This window comes from Pinus tabuliformis, chromosome 9 (genome assembly GCF_031772625.1).
Source record: "Pinus tabuliformis cultivar Carrire ecotype Pingquan chromosome 9, CPIR1, whole genome shotgun sequence".
NCBI lineage: Eukaryota > Viridiplantae > Streptophyta > Pinopsida > Pinales > Pinaceae > Pinus > Pinus tabuliformis.
Window position 1 is genome coordinate 1,454,776,685 of NC_142307.1, and position 17,142 is coordinate 1,454,793,826.

General features: G+C 40.3%; 1 protein-coding gene across 1 annotated transcript in view; it reads right to left on the reverse strand.

Annotated features, from left to right (window-relative positions):
• The window catches only part of LOC149154063 (insulin-degrading enzyme-like 1, peroxisomal), a 474,120-nt gene that overhangs the window by 210,534 nt on the left and 246,444 nt on the right, over positions 1-17,142 (reverse strand). The window contains exons 15-18 of the mRNA XM_089445838.1: positions 12,819-12,921; positions 12,481-12,576; positions 12,150-12,339; positions 11,276-11,337 (exon numbers count right to left, since the gene is read on the reverse strand). Of these exons, the coding sequence (XP_089301964.1) occupies positions 11,276-11,337; positions 12,150-12,339; positions 12,481-12,576; positions 12,819-12,921 (451 nt within the window). The remainder of the gene's footprint in view (positions 1-11,275; positions 11,338-12,149; positions 12,340-12,480; positions 12,577-12,818; positions 12,922-17,142) is intronic.

A 17,142-nucleotide genomic window follows, 5' to 3' on the forward strand; every position in this document is an offset into this window, starting at 1 on the left:
ACGACAACAATGCAGCTTCTGCTGCTCTACGTCACTCTAATAGGCATTGTGTCACTCTATCCAGCTCTCCAGCTCCAGTCTGTCCCACAAAAACTCTCCCAACGCTGCCTCTAGGCCCTGCGTCAGCCTCTCTAGCCTAGCGTCAGTCTCTCTAGGCCTAGCGTCAGCCTCTTTGGGCTCTGCGTCAACCTCTGGAGCCTCTGCATCTCACATGCTAGCCCTCTCTAGCTATGCGTGGCCTCTCACTGGCTCTATGTGGCCTCTAGCTGGCTATGCATCAACCTCACCTGGCTTCTGCGCTGATCTTCTCGATACTAACTCTACCTCTCTACTATGTATTCATTGCCCCTCAATTGCAACTTTGATCACTCACTCAATTTCCTCAACAAACCCTACCCCAAAAAATTGAGTTCTTGATCTCTCTCAGTGTGTTCTCCAACTGACCCTCAAGCCTCCTCTTATACTTTTCTCGTTGGTCCATCAATGGCCGAGATTAAATCTCTAATTAACAGTTAAGATTAGATTTGGCTTGATCCATGACTTTTGGACCATTCTAACCCAGTTTATATTAATACCCATTAATATTTTATTTTTCCTAGGTTTAGACTTAGGAACTACATTAAAAATATTAATTATTTTAATATCGCTCAAATCGGTTAGATTGTGCCCAAACCATTTCTGAGTCTTGGAGATCTCATGTGCTTTAGCCTCTCCACCAATTTTCGTGGCTAGAGCACATCCGATGCTACCCCAAATCAACATTCAACATATCCTCATTCATCAATAGTTCATCCATGAATGTTACCAAATCCATAATTAATTCATTCTCTAAAAGAGTTATTTAAACAACACATAAGAATGTTCATGATTCACAACATGCTACGCTAACTAAGACCTATGAAAGAAAAACATGAGGTGATCTTTTAATCATAGTAAAGATCCTCAGGCTCCTCCTTCTTCGGCTTCTTTTCATTGTCTTTTGTTTCCTGAGCGACATGAGTTGCTTCATACTTCCTCTTGCCATTCTTCTTTCGCTTGGGACAATCTCTTCGGTAGTGTCCATATTCGTGACATTCAAAGCATTGGATCTTTGACATGTCTTTCTTGGGATGTTGTTGGTGGCTAGATCTTTCAAACTTTTCGAACTTCCCTTTTCTTTTAAACTTGGCAGTGAATGCTTGCTCTTTGGATCCAACTGCAATATCTTCCTTGGCCTTTAATCGTGCTTCTTCCACTTTGCATATTGCCCATAGATCATTGAGTGAGGATGCCTCCTTCTTGGCCCATATGCTTGCTGTAAAGTTTCCCCATTCCTCAGGTAATGCATTCAGCACTATCGTAGTCATCTCTTGATCAAACATGATTTCTCCTTGTTCCTGCAATTGATCTCTTATTTCAAGACCCTCATAAAATATGACGTTATATTTTCTTCTTTGCTGATCTGCATTTTGTATAACTCATTCCTCAAAGAGATCCCTTCTCCTTCAATGCTGACAGAGAATAAATCTATCAGTTTGTCATAGATCTCTTTGGTTGTTTCAAGTTTGGCTACATAAGGAATCAGAGAGTCCTTGATAGATTCTATGAGAATCTTTTGAGCTCTCACTTCGTTCTTGTTATGCTTGGCTAGTTCTTGACTGTCAGAAGGAGCAACAATTTTCTTTTGTACATAGTCAATAACTTCTTGTTCTTTCAAAGTGAGATCAGTCCTCTTCTTCCAAGCAAGGAAGTTAGCAACCCCAACTAACTTATTGCTTTCCTTGCAAGAAGACATCCTTTTTCAAGATTAGATTTGCTCAAATCAATAAGATACTTACTTGATGTAGTGATCCTTGAAGTTTGATTGTAGATGGTTGCCTTGAAGGAGCTTGAGGAAGCTTGATTACACTTGACTGCTAGGGAACCTGAGATCTGCTTGCCTTATCCTTGAGGATCTGTTGTTTAATTATAGATCCCTCACTTTGATAGATCTTGGAGTTTCAGAATGTGGATCTGAATTCTGAATCTTGCTTTGCCTTCAACTTCAACTGCCTTACCTCTTCCTGAATGTTCTCTATATCAGCCCTTTCTTGATCTGCTACCAACCCTCTGATACCATGTTGAGAAATCTAAGGGCTTGAGATGTTAATGATTTCTCTATTATGATAACTACTTGTGAAGTAATTTCAAGCTTTAAATAATTCAAAACCATGAATTTTTATATGTTAGAGGAAAACCCACGGTAATTCTTCTTATAGTTTCTTATCTTGACAAAATTTCCAAGACCAATACGAAGACCCTTGAGACCAAGTGACTCCAACATCAAGGCTAGAATCCCTCCTACTGTTGTTCTCTTCACTTAATGCAATACGGATCAGATCTGCTGCTACACATGGATGATCTGGCTACCTTCGCCCTTCTCTTCCTCCTCCAAGCTTTCCCTTACTCAGGATAGTCCACTAACCTAGAGAATCTCCTTTAACACTACCCTTAAACAAGATGATCTATCCTTTTGAAGTGACTATTCAGAAACCCTAACTGTAGCTCTGAAACAGATACCTTAATCATGAAGCTTTCACAGACTGCAACTCAGTCCTAGTTATGCACAGCACCTTCGCACCAACAATTTCAAATAGGCTCTTCAAGCCTTGTTCTACCCTCGCACTTTATGTAGATCTTCCATACATTGATAGAGCGATGATTAGGGTTGATTAGAAGGCTTCGAAAGGCAACAACATTGACTGTTCAAAAACAGCGAAGGGAAAACCCTTTGATTTCATAACGCGAATAGTGTTAGGGCTCTTCTAGCCCTATGATAACTTTGCTCTTTTCAACAGAAATCTTCTCCTTGAATTTGCGGCTAGAACAACCATACAGTTACAAAATGTCAAGCCCTAATCCGGATTTGTATGCCATGAGGGAGAGCAGACTCATTGATATATTCGTATGAGGGAACATACTTTTGCGGCTATGGAAAGGCTCCTCTGCGGTCATGAACAGACTTCTATTGCAGCTACATTTCCTCGCTCTCTTGGACAGACTTCTTCACTTAGAATGAGACACAATAGACTTCGTGATATAGGAGATGAACCCACGTCAAGTTTTGTGCCTCTGAATTGGTACGAGAGGAGGCCTATTTATAGTGTATGAGGCCTTCTTATCAAGCCGACATGATCTATTCCTTAGCCAACTTGACGCTGACATGATCATCTATTATAACTATAATATATATGCCGGAAATATATATTATTTCTTTTGCATTCGTTTACAGGGATCATTTCGTAGCTCTTTTGATCTTGCCTTTGAAGGAGTTTTGCCATATGATTCTAACCTTGATCTTGGAGTCATACTTGTATATTTCAAGTGTAAACATTTACATAAATGACACAACCTATCACCTAGCCTAGAGCTCATAATGAGAGCTACTAAAACAAATATTTTGATCATGAAACCCATGATTCAAATACACAAAAAATTGCTAGATACAAATTACATCATTTACATTGGCTTGTGTCATTATGAAGACCGAACCTAGTTACACTTTCTTCAACATCCACTACCCAATCTGATGTCGGATCAATATCTTCCAACACAATGGGATTTGTATTAGGTCTTTTGTTCAGCAATTGGTTGCGTCTCAGTCGGAGGTTGTATTCGACATAGACTAGATCATTTAACCATTTTTGTTCCAAACGGTTTCTATTCTTCGTGTGAATCCTCTCAAAGAAAGACCAGTTGCGCTCACACCCAGTAGCACTGCAAGTTTGACTCGAAATACGGATTGCAAACTTTTGCAATTAAGGGAAATGGCTACCAAAAGCCTCCCACCATTGTGCTATAAAAAACATAGTAGTGTAATGAGTTAGCTCAACAAATTATATCTAACTTTCAAATTATAAACAATTTAACAAAATAAGAATTTGAAAATTGAAATTTTTGTTTACCTGGCTCACCTACTTCCCTTGCAATCCTTACTAGGTTCTTGCCAAAGGCACCTGTGGCACTGCTGAAACAAGTGATCTGTCGATGTATCTCCAGTTGATCACTCTCCTTAGGGATCATGCATTCAATGCAATCAATCAATCCATCTCTAACTTCCCCAGTGAAAGTGTCTGCCTCCAGAGCTTTATAATGATACCTTGGGTTGAGAAAATACCCAGCTGCATGTATAGGGCGATGGGATTGATTATTCCATCTTTCATCAATGATTGCCCAAATGGGCCCATACTTAGCCACTCTATCCTTGTATACTACCTTTATTTTCTCCTTTGCTTGATCCATAGCCTCATAAATGAAGCCCATAGCCAATCTTTCCCCATCCACCAACCGCAACACCTTAACCAGTGGCTCAGCAACCTTCACAATCTTTGTTGCCTTTTTCCAAAATATTTCTTCATTAACTTTCTTTTTCACATCTTTGCCATCCTGTTTGCGAGACCATTGGCATTCATTCCATTCATCACTGGAAAACACCCTTTGCAAGTTTCTATGTTGGGAAAGCATAGATTGCAATGTCAAAAAATGAGTTGCAAATCTAGTGATGGTAGGCCTAATAATATCCCTGCCCCCTGTGTGTTTCCTCATCAAGCTCAAAATCCATGAGTGATTGTAGATATATTTTGTTATGCTTTTGGCATGCTCTACAGTGTTCTTGACCCAATCTATTTTGCCAATATCCTCAAGCATGAGGTCTATGCAATGTGCAGCACATGGGGTCCAAAAGATGGTTTTGTTTTTTTCCTCTAACATTTTACCAGCAAGAACATAGTTAGAGCCATTATCTGTGATGATTTGAACAACATTAGCCACCCCCACCTCTTCAACAACCTCATCCAAAAACAGAAACAACAAGTGTACATCTTTCACCCTATCAGATGCATCCACTGATTTTTGAAACATGGTTCCATGTGGGCAAAAGATAAGAACTTTATGATGGTACGGTTCCTTTGATCAGTCCATCCCTCTGACATGATGGTACATCCTGTTTTTGCCCATGAGCTTTTGAAATCTTTCAAATATTCATCAATGGAGGAAACTTCTTTTCACAAAAGATATCCCCTTAACTCATGCGAAGCAGGGCCTTTGAAGCCCTTTCCAGCAACAAATATGGCATCAAACATAGGTTCATAATATGGAGAACGAGAAGCATTGAAGGGGATATCAGAATCATACCACCATCTAGCTATGTAATCAGAGGCAGTCTCTCTCAATTCTTTCTTACAATGGTCATCTAAAGTGGGCTGCATATGACATCTATTTCTTGAGGACCATGTGCATCTGACGGAGAGGAGGGTGTGAAATAACTTTTGATATCACCCCTCTTTTTCATTTTACCCTTACCCTTTTCTTGCATAGACTCCAAAGAGGGATAAACATAGACAAAGGGGTTGGATGCATTAGTGCAAGGGATAGATGAAGAGCCCTACTAATCAAAATTGGGGTTGGCAGCCATCATTTGTTGTATACTAGTCTTCCTCCCAATTTAAGCCTCTATTTCTTTATTCCTAGCTTTTTCTTGCTAAAACTTCTCAAAGTTATTTAGCAACTCCTTCCTAATCTGCCCAATTTGTTCTGATGGTGCTTCAGATGGAGTAATTTCACCTCTAATACCAGCCAAGTGTTGTAACTTGTTTCAGCCTATGAATGCCCCCTCCACCCTCCTTAACTTTTCTATGACAAAATTTGGAATGCATTTGATTATCAATCATTTCAGCATATGCCCAAGCAGCTTCTTTCACTCTAGGAGCCATTTTTGGACTTGGAAATGAAAGGAAAAAATCTGAAAATGAAAAAAAAAAAATAGCATTGCTTCAATGTTCATTTCTTTTACAAAAAAGACGCTTTTCAATTTCTAGATTTGCACAAAAAAAAAAACAAAAACGGATTTTAGAAGTGAAAAAAAAAATACCTCTAGGCACAAAGTTGCCACAAACGACCTCCTCAATGTTGCTCCAACAAAACAACTCCCCAATGTTGCTCCAATGACTGCCCAAGAAGCTCTTCATTGTTGTTCCAATGATTGCCCAAGACTCCTCATTGCTGCTCCAAAAACAAACTCCACAACTCTTCAAAAACTCCTCACAAATTCTCACACAAATGCAATGAGATAGTTGTGAGGAAATGTGAGGGGGTTGGGTAGCTTTTATAGGCTTAGGAGAGGTAAATGGACCTCAAAGAAACCTAAAACCAAATTAGAATGCAGTGGGGGCTCCGCTTCCCCCCCCCCAAAAAAGCCAGGGTGGGTGTGCGTGGGCGTGACTGGCCGAACTAGTCGGGTTATATCGAGCTCGACCGAGCCAGCCAGTTCGTTAACAAACCGGCCACCAAGTCGTTTTCTTTACCGAGTCGAACTGGTCAGGGGTCTGGCTCAGTTGGCTCGATCGAGTCAGAGCCGGCTCGGCCGTTTTTTAAAACAGAGGTTCATTTTCACTTGGAGAGAAAAGCCACATCAAAAAGTGAAATGAATAATTAAATTAAGAGGGGATATAAAGAAAAAATATATGATTTTTGATGACCCATAGTATTGACCATGGTATTTCGATTACCCATGGTATTTTGAACAAGGAAAGCTATAAAAAGGAAGATGAGAGTTCAATTGGGATATGGTTGAGTATTTCTATTTTAATAATTATTCCAAGATCTCTAGTAGGTTATGATATGAGGGAGAAACCCTCGGCATTTCCCGATTTCGGTGTTGAAATATAAACCCTAGCTAGTGGCGGCCAGTTTCGGTGGTTGTCAAGCCACCCTAACTGATCATTTAGTTTGCTTGTGAGGCCAAATTGTTATTCAAGGAGGTCAAATTTATATAATCCCAGAGGGTCGAATTGGTTTATTCAAAAGGGTTGTTTACCGCTCAAACTAGCAGGGGTCCTAGAGGGGCACTTGCTAGGTTAAGAGCAACAATGAAGCTAAAGCCCATTGTCACCACAGCTAAAGCTTCCTACTCTTTACAAACTGTCACCAATGGGAGGAGAACCGATATATAGAGAATCACTTATGAAGGATAGGTTGACTAAGATGGATGTGAAGTGATCTCGATGACCCTTTCCAAGGAGAAACTCAAGAGTCAGACTTGCCTGCTTCTTAAGCCAGGTACAAGGTTCTCTAGGATAGGGGAAATAGGGATTTGTGGGATTGGCTTAGGAAATGTGACTTGTAATGGAGCTTCCTAAACACTAAAATTCTAATGGAACTCGGTTTCCCAAGTGGTTTTTGAAGAGTTGAATATGATAAGATATGGAACCACATGGGACCAAGTGGACCCGGGGAGTAGGTCAAGGGGGGTAGGGTTTAGCTACCAATGATGTGTTTGACCTATTCCGAAGGGGGGAAAAGACAAAAGAAATAATTTGTAATGCAAGAAAATGTGAGGGTCCCAATGAGGTTTCTAACCCGGGGAAACCAAGGGCAAGATTCAATCTCGAGGTTAAGGCTTGAGATATCTCAAAATCCCACTGTCGGAATTTCTTCCAAATTGAAGGGCACCTAGGAGACACACCAGTGCAGTAGGATCCAAGAGATCAAACCTCTTGATGGGTGGTTTGCAAGATAAATGATGCCCTAGGAGACCTAATGGGCTAGGCCTCGAAAAGGAGAGCGAGTTGGATGAGAAAGGTTGACGATGATCACCTTTGGGTGGACCAGTGCCTAATCCTTTGGGGAGAAATGGAGTCAAGTAGAATTATAACTATGGACCTTCAAATTTTGTAGGTCAAGGAGGCCTCAAAGACAACTTCGCTTGGTACTAGGGCAGTAGCAAAAGTAGCTTCAAAGACTTTATACTTCGTTTTGCAAGATAAATGGCTTATCAAGATGAATTTCAGTAATGAAACATCCCTAGGAACATTCATTCATTATACATGGCCCATACATGAAGCATTCACTATCCAGAAACAAAATTTCCACAACTTTGCATAAGAGATGCAGCAAATAAGCCCTAGTATAGTGAAATCCCAACAACAATGTATGTGACAAAATTAGAAAGAAAGAATAGTATTAAAATGAACTTACATGTACAAGAATATATCCAACCATCCAAAAAAATTGCCATCAAGAAGCTCCAAGACATGAAAATTATCCAAACATCAAAATTCATTCCATGCTCCAAAAATTCGTCCTCCAAGAAGGATAGTGAAAATCTCTAAAGAGATATAAGTTCCAAATCCAAGTGATGATGCTAAAATCAATCCTCATCACTTCTATTTATACACTTCTAATGAGTTCAATTTAGCTACGTGGGCCTACATTAGCCCCTAAAATAAAATAATGTGCAAAATAACTCGCAGTTGCTAACAAGCCCACCAAACTAGCTCATGAACAAAATAGCAAGCCTCTCAAGAGGTCGAATGATCAACAATACATGTCGTTCGGCCTTCTAAGAAGCCTGATGAAGTCCATAAGTGCCACAATGATGAATAGGACTCCCAAAAGTAGTGGAAAAGGGGTTGGCCCCTTGTTCTCCAAATAATAAACATGTGGTGCTCCCAATGCGTGTGAGGGCACACAAGTGACCTCATGCGTCTCCAAGTAGGTCAAAGATGCTTGTAGACCATCTGTAAGGGCTCAGATGACGGTGTAAGTGGTGCCACATCAGCATACAAGTCGTGGGTCATCTGACAAGTGCATGGTACAACTGTGGGGTCGACTGTGCATGGTGAACTAGGTGCATCTTCCTCGTCCAATAGGCAAATCTCGAGCAATCTTTGAACATCTTTGGGGATCCATGGAGTGTGGTCTACTACTGTGGAGGCCCATGGAATGTAGCCCTCTGGAGGTTAGGACCCGTATAGGGAGACCAAACCCAAAATGGAGACCATCTGCAATCCTGCATAAGATCCAATGGGTCCCCTAGCCTTCTAGTACAACAAGTCATCAAAGGAAATCGAGTAAAAGAGCTTACAAACCATGGACAACATGTGGGCACTTCATAATGGCATGTCCTTCCATAGTGGGTTTCGGCAGGTGTTAATGTCTCCAACCTCCAAATGGGGTTAACCAAACATCCTATTAGGTGCTTTCTACTTTTAAAGGGGATAGTATGTCCAAGGTACATTCTTTAAAGGGTGATGGCATGTGATAAAGAGATGAATGGAGTAGGGAATGAAAGGGGCGGCCCTAGACGACATGCTAGGGTATAAAGGCAGCTATTAAAAGGGAAGCCCACACTTAGGTATATAACGTATAGGAGGGAGAAATCGGCGTACATGAGGTGCCTCGACCTTGATTTTTCCACCCTTATTTATATGTCTTTCCCCTTTTATGATTTTTCTTTAATTAATTGCTCGGGGCTCAAAGGATAAGAGCATGATGTGTAAGATATAGCAATGGATACCCCCTTTAAAGTATGGCGGTTCATTGCCTACCAGGGGTTGGGACAACCATGGCTTCCTGAATGATAAAGGAGGCTCATCTAGGGCATATAGGAATGAGGGTGATGGCCATGATGATGGGGTTGAGCTCATGTATTGGCTTTTTCCCATATGCTAAATGTGTTTGTCCCAGCCATCTTTTGCATTTTGTGGTACATCTTCTTGTTGAATGTGGCTAATTATGCTCTTACTTTTCTTTTCAGTTGCATCAACCTCATGCGAAGTTGTGGGCAAAGGGAAGGGGAAGGCTAACCCTATGTGGACCCAGTGGAGGAATGTGGACCCAGGTGGGAGAAATGATGAATGGGGTTATAATGAGTGGAAGGGGAGTGATATATGTGGATGAGGGAGCGGGACCACGCAACCAAAATCAGGGTTTCCCATGTAGTACCATCCCTAAAGCCCAAAGGTCAGTAAAAGAGATCCCACGGGACTAGGGTCCAAGGTTAACATCCAAAAGAGGTCTAGGGGACAAGAGCACAGACCTAGCCCACTCTTTCCGCCAAATCCCCCCATTAATCCATGCCCAGAAGTATCCATGATAAGCAAACTACAATACTCAATTACCAAATGACAAGGCATACGTTTAGGTTGGGAGGCCCACCTTCAAACATACAATCATAACAGATGGGTGAGGGACCACATGGCTGGCTCAGGTGGCGAAGAAGTGGCACAACAAGCTCGCTGGTGGCTTCGAAGGGTTGTTGGTTGTCGGTTGAGGACCATCTTGGAGAAAAAATTTCTCCTAAGGATATCACCCACAAAATGGTCGGTAATAGGGCCAGAGCACATTCCGAGTTCATCGGAAGTGTCAAGATGCAAAAATAAGGGAGCTAGAAACCGAGAATTTCCAGTTAATTCATTTACTAGGTTTCCTCAAATTTCGATCTAATCTCCTCCTAGTATTTATTAATAAAATTAGTTGGGCTTTGCAGAATTTCCTCTTCAATTTTTTGGGTCTAAATTGCAATATTTATTTAAGTGCTGACAATTTCTATCAGACAAATTTATGATGTTTTCTGGTAATTTTTAATGAAATATTTCTTGCAAAAATTTTCTGGCAAATTTACCAAATAAATTATAAAGGAATATTACACATCTATTGGTGTGGAGGATGACCCCTCAAGAGGATCACCATCATCAATGTGACTAGCTCTAGCACAAGTTTATTAAGAACCAAGTTGGTTAATGCCAACTCAACACTGTTGTACACACCCATATCATCAGGAAACATATCCTACATCTTTATCTTTCTCTTCAACCACTCCTCCCTCTGCCTAAAAACACATCCCACATCTACTTTTTGATAGGACATGTTTCCTAAACCCAGTACACATGTAGGGCACATCTCAGACACATGTTTGGCACATGTCTTATTAAAAAGACTAGCCAAACTCTTGGGTGACACATGTCAAACCATATCTGACATGTGGAATTCGTGACACGTGACCATCTAGTGTATTATTACTGCAACTCTTGGTCTGTCCCAATCACCATCATTTGTTGAATTTATGTAATTTATTTATTTCCCTTTATATGCATTATAAATGTGGTGGAAAACTATATTAATTAAATAAGACGTACTGGATGTATGATGGACTCTGAGGTCAGATAGCACAAGCATGATACTCTTCATGCAATATACATTGTATCTTCTGAAAAAAATAAAGCATACAAAACAGACTTTCCTCTGAATAGCATATCTTATATACGTCCCAAAGAAGCAAGAACCTAAACCATTTTTCATAATACGAAATGTGAAACTCCTAGGTGCAAACCCTTCCAAGCATTCTTCCAGGAATGCTTTGATTCATTCCTCCTTTCTGTTCAGTATCATGCACTCATCTTTTGAAATGAAAGGATGCCAAATTTTCAATTTGCATGAAAGATCCTTAATTAAAATATAGCATTAACAAAATAAGTACCTGGAACCCCGTACCAGTGTGATGAATACCATAAGAAAGTCCAGCAACCCTGGCATAATAAGCTGAAAATAGATAAATGTAGTTCAAGTCAATGGAAACAAAAGTGATCTGCAAGGAACTAATATGAACAGGAAACAATTATATACCTATCCTTTGATGCCAGAAACTAAAACAGATCAAGCATTCTATATGTGGAAGCATGAGAAATGTTTCCTTTGTGTTCAAAATAGCAAAGTTCTAGGCTTCCTGCTAGAGAAAAATTATGAATTTCTTGAGGCTGTCATCTCGAGCATAAAAGTTTCGGCCTTCAAAGAATACATTAGAATTGCTATTAAAAGACAGCATATTGGATAATACATAATTCCATATCAAGGCACTGGTGCTATGTTGAAGATATCTAACTGTAGAAAGTTCATGTTTCTCAAGTCATCATTCTTGGATGTTAATCCATCAAAATCTTTGGCTTCAGATTAACCAAGGAAGAGCAATATTTTAATACAGATAACCTCAGAGGCTCTTAATATGATACTTAGATAATCTAAGCTTTCCATATGATAGACAACCAATCTGACTTCTCAGATATATATTTCTATGTTCGACTTGATTGTTAAGCGTAAAAGCTCCAATCCAATGTCCCTTCTCCATAATAATTAAAGCTTCATTAGGAGCCCTATAGTTGTCTTCTAGTTCTTAACTGAGAAGTTACGACACACCAATACCTTACAATTTAACTGGCATTGAGTTTTGACTGATAATTTTGTCTCGAAACTACTAACTATTCTAGTTAAACTTGAAATTCCTGTCTCCCAACTATCAACTAAAAAACCAAGAGAGAATTCTCACAAGTTCTGGAGTAGAGTAATATATTACTAACCATATTCATTTAAGTAATCCATCAATAACATTGTAAAAATCTGTGTTAGAACTTCTGCTTCTGGTGAACAATTTGATTCAGGACAGTTGAAATCCAGCTTGACATAAGCCTTCGGTGTAAAGAACATTGTATCTGGCTTATACCATAACCTTGAAAATTCAGATTTCCACAGCAACACAGGATGTTCGACCTGCTTGTCATTGTCAAAGAATCTATTAGGTATTTGTAGTTAAAGCAGTTAAAAAAAGACCCATCCTGAGTCCTGCCAGAACAAACAGAATTTAGAAATACTGCATATCTTAAATTTGCCATGAAGGTACATTTTCATAACCTTTTCCTCCATTTGTTTGAGCGTTAAGTCTGTAGGTATAAACATATTTGGCAAGGGTAATCCTAATCTTGCATCTGGTTGTGAAACTTCCCATTGCTGCATCAAGTAGACAATCAAGATGGCTATAAAAACAGATAAATAAAACCAACATTTTCATTAATGCCAGAAATACTTTACTCTCCATGCAAAAGGAACAAAATCAGGATCAAAAACAAATGAAGCCCACTTTCTTTCACTTTCTTCTCATTGAACACTAACAAAATTCAAAAGGAAAAGCTATCAAGGTACTTCAAATGAAAACTCATCAAAGATGAGTATTAAACAATGATATTTCCCACCTTCACTAAATCATCCTTTATTTTCTCAACTGAGAACGCAGTTCCATACCATGGTTCAATTTCATTTGTCTGTCCTTCAAACCGTTTTGAGGCCCAGAATATTCTGTCACAAAAGGATGACATAAGCCTAATTGTCGAATTGTCTAGAAGCAACTACATAGAAAAACAAAAAAAATAAAATGGATGCTTTTGAAAGAAAACAAAATAGAAAATAATAGGATGTGTGACCATCAACTGCACTGATGCAAAAAAATATGTACCATAAGTAGGGGTGATTAAAAGGACATTAATGCATCTGTGGATATGTCCACCAATGAAGCTCATAGTGTGCCATTGCAAGTTTACAAAAGTAAAGATTAGACAAAGTCTCTCTCTTCCAGTCCTGTATTCGAAAATCTATAATCTAGTTGTCATGCTTCAAAGAAAAAAAGGAAACTATTCAAACATGTGGAATCTGCAGAACAAATCAAAATAGAAATGCTGAGGCACCAGACCTGCTGTTTGTCTAATCTTCATATTGCTTTCTTTCCCATGACTTTTATGTTTCTTTCTCTAAGCAGTTAACAAGCACTAGAAATACATATACTTTTAACTGATTTCTTTCCGAACTAACTTATCTTCAGTTCTCTCTATATAAGAAAATTTTATTCATAATGTAAGTTTATTTTAGGCTAGAAGTATAATGAGCTTTGTTACCCCTCGTATTTTTTTTCTAAAGCCAATTTTGAGCTATGTAATGGACTATGTTGATATTTGTATATGGTGTTTAAGCGAATGATATGGATCCATCCCGGCACATGGTTTTCTTTCACTTGCTTGGAAAGCTTTCTCAACAAATATCACTGGAGTTTCTAGAGATCTCATGCACTCTTCTTCAAACGGCACGTCCCCAAGTTGGAGATAGTTGTTACCCCTCATATTCCATGCGAGGTAAAATTGTGATTTTCATCATTTTTGTATTTCAAATCTACCATGTGCAAACCTGAGAAACAACTATGAGTAATTAGCCCTATTACCACAAAATCTAGCAGACCTAGTTCAAAACAATGTTGCACGAAGCGGGAGCAAAGTGGACGCATCTTTTGGAAGCAAAGTGTCAAAAGAATCATTTTCCAAAGAACTTCGGAAGCTAAGCATTTCATGTTAGAAATCAACACGCCCCAAGTTTGGTCTACGCCTTTAGCTAGGTGTTAAAATTGGCAACTAGGGCCAAACTCCATGTGGGTCATCTTATTTATGGCAGCTGATATTTTTCTTGGATCCCTCTCATCGAGAGGTGTAGGATTGATCTAAGATCATCTGATTCTGATAAGTATTCATGAAGTTATGAATTTATTTGTGTTATAAGACAATTTGTCAAGGTCGGCCAGCAACCAAATAAACCCCACATGTGCTCAACATTTTAGTATAAAAGGAGATGACTTGAGAATCATTTCACAAACACTTCTATCATGATTTCTCTCCACTCGTCTTGGATTTTAGTGGAAGAGAAATCTAGGAGTGGAAGCCCTAGACGTTGGAGGAAAAGAGGCTTCCGTAGCAGCGACAAAGAAGGCAGGCCAGCGAAGCGATGGAAGGGTCTATGCATGGACCTAAAGGAGCTTAAGAAAGAAGCCTAAATGTTGTCCTAAAGGAAGCCCTAACGTAATCCTAAGGCAGCCCTAAATGCTGTCCTAAAGGCAGCCCTAACACAGTCCAAGAAGGCAGCCCTAACGCTATCCTAAGGCAGCCCCAACCTACGCTATCTCAAGGGTATCCTAGCCGCTGTTAAGATGAAGATAGATGTTGTCCTAAACATACCAATGGTGCCCTAGATGCAGGCCTAATGCGGCTGAAAGGGAGGACTGTTTTAAGGCCTAAAACAAGGCACCGAGCTGCTGAAAGGAGGCGAAGGGTAGCCGAGTTGAAGAAGGGTTGTTTGGGGCAGCGAAAAGGTGAGCTGTAGGTGACAGTGTGGGACTGTGGTAGGCCGCAGTCCTAACCACCTCAAAACAGGGACAACATGGAGAGTTTGAGGGCTCAAACATGCCCAGGACAGCAGTGCTAGTAAATGGGACAATTGGGCTACATGGTGCTGCTAAGACACATGGGACAGCAGCAAGGTATGGCAAGGCTAAGGGGACAGCAGCAAGGTATAGCATGACTGTTAGGGACAGCAGCTACAGCAATATATCTAGGCAGCAATGGCAAGGGACAGCTGCATAGTAAATGGGACAGCAAAGGAATGCTAAGGCAAACATGGGACAGCAGCAAGCATGGACAGCATGACAAGCATGGTGCTGCAAGCACATGAGACATGTTGTATGTCAACATGGTTCAGCATACCACATGGGACAGTAGTGTGGCAACATGATGCAGCTATGGCACATGGGACAACTGTGGTAGCATGGTACAGCAATGGCACATGGGACAGCTGTGGCAGCATGGTGCAACAATGGCACATGGGACAGCAGTGCAGCATAAGGTGCAGCAGTATGATGTGTACAGCATGGTCATGAGGTCCAGCATTGTGATGATGGGTGCAGCATGGTGCAGCACGGTGAGGTGCAGCATGATGACGAGATGCAGCGCAATGATAGGTTAAGGAGTCACCTTGGAGAATCAGTTGAAGCAACATGTCTTCAACTGATCTCATGTATCATCTTCTTAGAGATGCTTTATGCTCTTATCTAGATAAGTCAAAGTGTTGACTTCTGTTGCAAATGTACTATCTCTCTCTCTCTCTCTCTGTTGAACTATTGAAGAACATATAAGAAGAACTGATCAATGGTTTCCCCACATTGGGGTTTGTCCCTGGCTAGCGCCACATCTTGTGTCCTCTTGTCTTGGCTTATATTCTACAATTTATGTTTATGTTCTATCCGCAGTTTACTTTAATGCTGATGTGATTGCTAATCTGGAAAAGCTATTGAGCTAACTCTGAAAATTGAAATAAATTGCTATAAGCATAAAACATACCTAAAATTAACACTAGGAAACATAAACACACTGGAAATGCCTAACTTTAAAAATTTTGCACAGTGGAATATACAAGCAATCAGATCGATGATAGTACACAAGATTTTATTGCCCATAAAAGTTTCTTACAAGTCCATTAATAAGAATATAAACAGGGCTCCTGTACTAGGGATCATGGCCCTTTGCAATCCCTGTACAATGCCAATATCTGGAGAAATCCCCCCTGATCAAAACTCTTAGGGTTGAGGCAAAGTCCCTTAGGCTCTCATCTTCCCAACATACAAAAACTACAACACAAAAAACAATATTGTTGTAGCAAACTAGGTTAACCAAAAAACCAATTCACTCACCTAGGCATGTTCCTTTAGCCCACTGCCCTCCACTGTTGTTGTTGTCCCTTGCAACCAACTCTCTTCAACCTTCTGTTAGCCCTAGCCTTCTTCAGCGACCCACAGTCTTCCTGTTATACCCTCTACTAGGCCCTGCCAAGACTATGTAGGCCTCAACCTACCCTCCTTGGCACCTAACAGACCTCAGCTCTAACTCTATTTGCCATTGTAGACCTGGTGTGTAATATTCCAAATTGAAAATTTACAGCAAATAACAGAAACATGCACAAGGAACAACAACCATAAAAAATTGCAGGTGTTCACCTAGTTCTACGCACTTCCTTGACATAGAGGTAGTTTGTTGAGCACAAATTTTAGCTCGAGTGCGTTGAGAGATCTGGTGATTTGCAAAGAGATTTCCTACCTTGAGACCGGAATTTTGGCAGTGTTTCACAGGGCAGAAGTCTTGGCCATTTGGTGGGCCAAATTTCTCCATTCCGGCAGTGTGCAAAGCTCACTAGAGAACGCTTGGGCAGGGGAAGAGAAAAACTAATTTCTGGAGGAGATTAGCTAGAAGAGAAGGTAGATTCCGAAGGGGATTTTGTGTGGAATTTCAGTGGCATTACAGCCGAGGAATTGGGAGTTTTTGGAGCATTATTTCTTAGCAGTGCATGTAGCCAGCCAGAGGGCCACTCGCACTATTTGGTGGGCTGTCTAGTCACCCAAAATCAGCCCAAATTCTTTCTGGGTTTTTGAGGGTAATTGGAGAGGAGTATGTGGCTGCATTTTCAGCATGATCCAGGCAATACTTTTACCAAAAATCCACTTTCTTTTAGTAGTGTGTTTTCCTAGTTAGCTGGCAAATTGCACCACTTTGGGGGTTTCCTGGAGAGTTGGTTTGGGGCCAATTCCTTTTTGGGTTTTGCTCGCCTTGTTCAGAAAGTACACCAGCGAATTTCTCATAATTTTATGAGCACTCTGAGGGCATATTTACCATTTCCTATCTGGCTGCAATAGCATAAATTTATTGGGTCAGC